Here is an 8119-nt window from a genome sequence, read left to right as displayed (position 1 = left end):
GGGGGGGGGACTTCCAATGAAATATGGCACCTGGACATAAGTGTACCACTGCTGCAATGAATGATAACACACTTCCTGTCACTAGGTGGCAGCAAACATACAGTGGTTTGTACAGGTAAAAATGTACATGTTATCAGGCGTGAAAACATTTCATGACAGAAAATAATTGAGAACCACTGTTCTACATATATGTCCAGATATGAGAGTTTGTTTTTGTTCATCCAAACATCTGTGTTAACAATGTCAACGTCATGTTTTCTTTTCTCCATTCTTTTACTCAGAAGCTTCAACAAGTCAGATTCTATATCACGGCCGTCAGTCTCCTTGTTCTCGTCTCGTCTCGTCGCCGCCCTGTCGTTAATCTCCACTCATCATCTTCCCTTTTACCACTTCCATCCACATTAATCCTGACCAGTCAAGTCTTTTGTCGACCGGTGCAGACTTTGTCTCGTGCTTTGTCCCACGGAGACAAAACAGCGCACAGGTGCACAGCTGGATCACAGTTACACAGCCCTGCCAGGAGGGTGCAGCAGAGGGTGCTACACGACTGACAGTGTTGAGTGTGCGTATCAGTGCAGGGATAAACCTGAATTGAGGAACACTGAAGTGGATAAGAAGACAGCTGGACAAAAGGGAGGGAGAAGTTTGAACGAATAAAAATAACACAGAGAAATCCGAGTTCTGCTCCTTCAGTGGGTGGTTTCATCTTTAAAGACGACAAAAACTGGTTCAGAACCAGTGGAAAAATGGTTGGCAAAAAAAAAAACTACTACTTTGAACTAAATGTGTTCTTTTGTTTGAGTTCTGTTGACAGTCTGCGAGGGAGAGAGAAGAAATGAGGACACGTAGGGTGAAAGAGAGGAGGCAGATAAAGGAGGGCAGGGTGGAGGTGTAGCTGAATGCCATCCTGTCATCAGGGAGTCAGTCCTGTTTTTTTCACAGCAGCTCGGCAGCAGAATAGAGAGGAAAGATTCTCAGCGAAACAAGCTGATGCTCATTTGCGTTCGCCGGGTTTGGGAACGACGCCAGTCAGAAAAGAAATGAAAGGGAGGAGCAGGAGGAGATTAAATTAAAATAATTATGATTATATATATATAAATTTTAGTTTTTGGGTTTTGCTGTTTTTCCCCGTTATTTTGTCTGTGATTAATTCATCAAAATTAACGTGTTTAACCCCAAATCTGAGTAAGAATATGTCAAGTATATCTAGTATCAAAGTGTTAGAGTGCATCAGTGTGATTTGTTTTAAAGTCATTAATGATAATGTTAATAAAAAAAAAGGACGATGGATAATTCTCTAACATTGTCTTCCGCGCTGCATTTCCTTTTTAACACAAACACTAAGAATTTCACTCTCATTTACTTCACCTCTGAAAACACACCTACTCTGTGATGAGTTTAGAAATACGGGGGAGTCGTATCGACTTCTGCCGCCCCGTGCGATGCAGTTATGTAAGAACAGGCTCATGGCAGGAAGTCCAGATTTCTAAAGATAAACTAAGAAGTTACTTAGCAACCAACTCGGAGAGAAGGAACGGGGGGGTTCAGGTGTGACCGCCAACAAGTGCTTGTTCAAACCTGTGAACTATTTTTGTTTGTCATTCTGTGTTTTGTTGGTATAATAAAGTGTGACATTAGCTGATGTAGTATTTCTTAGGTATTTGGCTTCAAATATAATTATTGTGATGACAGTTGACTGACCCAGACTTTCGTTATTAATGTCACCGTCATGTGACCCCAAACCGTCATTTATTCTGGGATGTTTGGTCCACCTGGGCAGGAGAACCGAGGTTCTAGTCGTATGTTTGGGATGAGATCGTATCACAGTCTCTCTGTGTTTGTCTTGTAGTTATGGGGATCACGTGCAGCATTTCAAGGTGCTGCAGGACCGCTGCGGTCAGTACTACGTGTGGGACGAGCGCTTCTCCTCCCTGAACGAACTGGTGGAGTTCTACCACGGCAACAGCATCGCCAAGGAGAGGAACGTCTTTCTGATGGACCCCAAACACTTTGCCAGGGTGAGAACATGAGACCGCAGCACTTTAGTTCAGACAAAAAAAAGGGGTGGGTCGTGATCCCAAATTGGGTCACACTGCTGTATTAAATGGGTCAGGGCATTGGATAGCAATATGTTTTTTTTTTTTTGTTTGTCCAAGTCTGCATCAAAACTCTCTGCTCTTTTGTCTTTAACGCTATAGGTTTAAAACAGAGAGGACATTTAGCAAGTATAAAAACATTGGTATACTGCTAAACGGGTAAGAGAATCTTTTTTAAATATATATTCTGCATCGATTAACAATTCAAACTCTCATATATATTAAATCTATCTTCATTTTAAGTCCAGTTTTATAATCATAAAACATTATTTTTTAATGTTAAAAATTGGCAGAAGTTACTGCTAGGTAGATTCTAACTTCTGTTTTATAATTTCCTGTAAGTCGTTATCGCAGCCGTTATCCTAAAATCTCTCAAATGAACTGTTAAAATCATACCTTCCCTTATCTTTCTTTTATCCATGTCCTTATCTTTGTGTAACCGCCATTGGAAGAAAAGGTTTTCTCTTTTAAAAATCACGATGTAGATGTGTTTCGGAGACAAAGAGAACCCAGACATTTCCAGTCTGCTGAACTATAAGAAAACACACATGGGAGTATTCTATATGTTGGTCAAAATCTGTAACTGTGGCAGCAGGGTTAGCTGTGGAGGTGCAGCCTGAAATGAAAGATCACAGCAGTGCCGCCGCACAAACAAATCAGTCATCCCAGGCACGTGGCCAAAGCCAGAGGGAGTGAGCTCCTCGCAGCTCAGGGAAACTATCTTTAAAGGTGATTATTTACCTCAGCCATGGAACAAAAGTCCCTTGGTTTTTTGGGTTTTTTATTTGGGGGAGGGGGGCGAGATGGAACAGATCAGAACAGCGAGACTAGTCCAATTCCTCCTCAGTAAGTCAGACTGTCATCGCTCCTCTCTGATCTGAATGAGATGTTCTCCCGGGTATTGATTTTTTAAAGTAGAAACACACACCAATGTAGCGGAAGCAGGAGTCGTCCCTGACGTGAGTGAAATCCACAATGATCTCTCTCTCTCTCAGGTTAAACAAGGAGAAAATGGCCTTGATGGTGTCACCGGGGGATAAGCTGTTGTTGTCATTATTAGGAACTCATTATGCTGACAAGATCAAATTGCATGGAAACTGTTCCAGGGAGTGGCAAACAGGCAGGCAGTTAGGCAGGCAGGCCGCCCGCGGTCCTGATGAAGGTATCTGATCTGAAGTGATCCCGACATGACAGCTTGTTCTTATTAATGCACAAAAACATCTGCTGATGTTAATGACATGACACTGACTTTTTCTATTGTGGCACCTGGGACTCATTTAGCGTTCCGATGGGAAAACAAAGGTAAGATATTGTTAGATTTACAACTGGGATGGTCGACTTGTATGTTAGATGACCAGGCAGCCAATGAAACAGTCAGGAAACAGAGTTTCTGTTCATAACTGATCCAGACAACAGCAGAGGAACTAACACTGAGACTTTGCTTCACTTTTCTTGAAAATCAGTCATTCTCTTTGCTAATGGCTAATGGATCAAAGTACCTCAATATATCATGTATGCCTTTAATATATTTAGGCAACATGAGTAAATATTTTTAGATAATTTCAGCTCTTAAGCAAAAACAAAAGTGTAGATGTCAGTGCTTTATTGTCCGTTTCTCTCTAAATAGGATCGTTATTGACAAAGTCTTCCATGTTTCCTGTATAACAGCTGAGGCTAATTTGAAAGATGATGGTCAGAAAAACACCACACAACAGCTGCAGTTTGTCTCCTTTTGGCACACACAAGTTGATTATCAACTGGTGGCCTGTGGCCCAAATATGGCCCGCTGAACTATCCAAAGCTACCCTACCAGATTAATTGGGAATTCATACAGAGAGATAACTCATTAAATTATAACACAGCAACATAACGAGATGATGTCATGTCAGCCATGAAGTTTTATTGGACTTTATTGAATAAAACGTAAACTAAACAATACATATTTGGCAATTTGTTTCACGAGCTTTAAAAGGAAGCTGCTGATAAGAAGAAGAAGATTAGTTTATTTATGCTGTGAATGAAGTGGCTTGGGTTCTGTATGCTACCAGCACGTTTGTTAATAATTATGCTCGGCTTCTGCCAAGATCTTTGATATCAGATTGGGTTTTAGTCTTGTACTTCAGGCTGTACTAGTTCCTGTCACAGGTTTAAAGTACTGTCGCCCCCACTTATCTGATATCTGATTGGCAGCAGTGTCTGTAAGGAGTACGGTTCTTAAACAAGGCCCTGACAAGTCTTTGCAAGTATTTTGCATTATGTCAGAGTGTCATATTAAGGGGCGGGGCCAAGCAGGGATTCTATTGGAGAAAACACTGACATTCTAAAGGACTGCATGTTGTTGTTCATTTATTATTTTTTCTTTAAATAATAACAACAACGGCGTTTGTCTGTTTTCACCCATTCATGGAAGCTGAGTCGACCAAAGAGGAAAAAAAAAACAAATGGATAAATAAACCATGTCAGAGTCCATTTGTGTCTGCAGAGAACATTTTAATGGCTTTAAAGCCTTTCTAGGAAAGGTGTCAGGCCGTGGCTGCTGGGAAGCAGATGATCGCAGCTCCCAGCTTTCTCTGTCCATTACACTCCCATCTGTCTCCCATCTTTCTCTCTCTCTCTCTCTCTCCGACCCATTGATCGTAGCTGGTTTTCTAATCCTCGCCACTTTATTTTATTTTCTAATTAACCCGGCAGGAAAACTGACGCAACCGTCAGCGAGCAGAATAAAGAACACATCTGCACACTTCCTGCGTTTGTGTGACATCACCCGGCCTGTTGACGGGTCAGAGAAGGCCTGAGCTCTGCTCTCTGTTTTCTGTTTTGGCCTCGTGTTGTTGAGAGCTGAGTTTCTAGGTGAAGGTTTGCAGCATTTCATTGAATTAAATAAAAACAAATAAAATGACATTTACCCTCTGTTTCTCTCTCTCTTTCTCTCTTCCTCCCTCTCTCTTCATCTGTCTCTGTACACCCTCCTCCTCTTTCTCTCCCTCCTGATCTAAAAATACTCCTCTGCCTTTTTGTGTACAGATTTAGCTCCTGTTCAGTATCATCTGTTCTTACACCTCAACCATTTCACGTCTGTTATAATTAACCTCACCAAGAAATGCTGTGGGTTGTTTTTTTTTTTTTTTTTAGGTCCTTTAAAAAACACAAACCGGCGGAGGGGCACGGCGGCGGCTGTACGACAGGAGATAATTGATCCATACATCAGAGCAAACTACTCATTCAGAAAACATCATCCTGTCACCATGAAAAATGATGGGCTGCCATGACTGACAAAGTCATAGTGGCCGATAATCTGTTTCCTCAGACAGCGCCTGGACTGAATGCGAAGTGGGCCGGGCCTACAGGACGGGACAGATGCTGCCTTATTTCTGCTGCGTCATAAAACCGGCAGATAATGTCAGAGGGGAGTTTATGCCTGTTAATTTCACTGGCATTTCAGACTGAATTCTGCTCTTTGTGTTTCACTGTGACCATGGAGCGAGTTCTGCTCCTCCTAAAGCAGGAGTTCAGTCCAGTGAGGCCGTCATTATATGGTTCAATTTCCAAATAACACTAAGACTCAGGCTATGAACTGCTGACGTCCGACGTTTTGTCAGACAAAAATTGACAATGACGAAATGTATCGATGTATGAATCAAGTGATAAAGATCAATCAGCGCTGATTCCTTCATTTAAACTGGAGTGTTAGTAGGTTAGTAGGTAATTATTGTTGCCATGTGGTGTTGTTGATCGCAATCTCAATTATTATTTATTATTATATTTCAATTATATCTAAACAGAGATCCAATCGTAGTGAATGTGTCGAATTATCAGGTTAGTTAATGTGTATGAACCGTCTAACGTTAGTGAAAGAAAAGACACAGTAAACGTCGCTGTCATCCTAGGATTCACACACTGGAGCATTAATATATGAACTAATTTCAGTACTGCTCTGTATGTCTATGTATGTGTAATGACTGATTAAGTATAATAATACTCTATCATTTGTTGTGAGGTTATAGTAATAATCTTCATTAAAACTTAATTTCCTTCTATAAAGGTGTAAAAGCCTAATTACAATTTTATAAACAGTTTAGTTAACATAAAAACATTCCACACATTATAATGAAGAAGAGAGTTGAACAAAGTCCTCCATAATTTGAAGGAATTTTTTCTATTTATATGCCGTGTAATACTGAGATGGCGCTTCAGAAATGTCTGCGTAAAACAAGTTTAAAACAAGGCGCACTGTTTATGGATGACATCATAAAAACCTCTTAAGCTTTATTTCCAAGACTTTCGCTGCCTATTAGTCACATTCATCAAAATGCTAAGTGCATTCACTGAGCATCAGAGGGAGAAAAAATAAATATGGTATGAGACTGGACTTATATTATTATAAATACGTCGGCCCGACTGAAGTAGTAATTAAACAAACAGGCCTGGATTTGTGCTGGATTTATTTCTTTAGTCAACAAACAAGACGTTTATTGGATTATATGTTTATACATTGACTGTCTGCAGTGATCACATTAATGTAACGTACAAAGAGACAAACGTCATTTTGCGTTTAGCTGCAGGCTGCTTTAATGTGGTCGGGCCACTTGCGTGATTATTCATGTTTCAAAACAACCGTAAACACAGAAGATCCTACATTATTCTGCCTCGGGTCATTTTTTTTATTTATAATTTAATAAGCCTCGCATGACATTGTCACAAAAGGCAACTTCACTGCACTAAAACTGTACAAGTAATTACATTTAACAACTCCCATAGCTATGCACAAGTGTTCCCAAAGCTGGGGGCGTGGCCCCTTGGGGGCACGGCATTATTGCAGGTGGGGACACAGCAGGTGTAATTATTATTATTATTTTAATTGTGTTCTTAACCACCATTAACTAGACTTGTTAACTACCAGAGATTGAACTTCACTGAGGTTCATCACACTGGTTGACCAACATATTCCACATAGAAAGTGATGCTATCGTACTGTACGTACAAACTGGCACTCACACCGTGCCTCACACCCAGGCACCCAGGGTGTGAGTGTGTGTGTGCGTGTGTGTGCACAACCTGGAAGTCTAGACTGGATCAGTAACACAACAAAAAATAAGGCCGTGAGGATTTTACCGACAGGTTGGATTGATGGATCAGATCTGCTTCTCTCTCCATCTTAATCCTGCCGTCTGGATTGTGAATTTACATGTTTGTGTGGTCGGCCTGTTTGTGCCTGCTCCTGCTCCCGGATAACATGAGATTGAATATTTGTGGGAAAAAAAATACTACTGATAATTACTTTGAGTGTGTCCTTTTGTCTGATTGTCTCCTATCATCTTAAAATTTGTCTGGTTTGTTCTGTTGTAGAAATATTGGGTTTCTGAAAACCTTGTTTTTTTTTCTGGCTTGTCAGTGCACATCTTCTCAATTTTCAAGCTTCTTCTGCTTTCTGGATGGTCAAACCTCTTTCTCTTTTTCAATATTAAAAAAGGTCTTGACCTTTTGGACTATTTAAGTTTAACTGCCCTGGCATAATGATATTAATGATGATATTAATTTGATTTACTAATGAGTCAACAACGACAGACATGGACAGCATTTACAAGGACAGAACTTTTTCTGCCAAATCTATCCTGTTAAAAAAGAACAGAATTAGTAATAGATGTTCAATGAACACTTACTTAGATTTTTCGGCAAACTGCTCTTTGTGTTGAAAACAATGGCAGCAATAATGGTGGCAATGATGGCCTGTAAACAGGGGTGGGTTGCGTAAACGTGACAAACTTGTCTGACTCTTGTCCGTCTTACTGTCTGTCTAGATGTGTCTGAATTCAGTCTGGTTTCACACATGCCTGTGTTAAATAACAGGCCCTGAAGCCACAAAAACATTATTCCTAAAATGTAATTGTTTGTTCAAAGAAAACAGTTTTGTCACGACAGCCACACCGACGTTCAGCTACTGCTTTTAGCAGCTTAACACAGAAACTGTAAGGAGGTTTTGGCAGGAGTTTGACTTCCGTGTTGCCAAAACCAAAATCAAACAT

At 40.5% G+C, this 8119-nt stretch overlaps 1 protein-coding gene across 1 annotated transcript in view; it reads left to right on the top strand.

Annotated features, from left to right (window-relative positions):
- grapa (GRB2 related adaptor protein a) overlaps nucleotides 1-8119 on the top strand; it is a 21266-nt gene that overhangs the window by 10615 nt on the left and 2532 nt on the right. Inside the window, exon 4 of the mRNA XM_008330054.3 lies at nucleotides 1850-2018. Coding sequence (XP_008328276.1) covers nucleotides 1850-2018 — 169 coding nt within the window. The remainder of the gene's footprint in view (nucleotides 1-1849; nucleotides 2019-8119) is intronic.

This window comes from Cynoglossus semilaevis, chromosome 17 (assembly GCF_000523025.1).
Source record: "Cynoglossus semilaevis isolate Cse_v1.0 chromosome 17, Cse_v1.0, whole genome shotgun sequence".
Lineage (NCBI taxonomy): Eukaryota > Metazoa > Chordata > Actinopteri > Pleuronectiformes > Cynoglossidae > Cynoglossus > Cynoglossus semilaevis.
The sequence above is the reverse complement of the archived record's forward strand: the minus strand, read 5'-3'. Positions and strand labels throughout refer to the sequence as shown.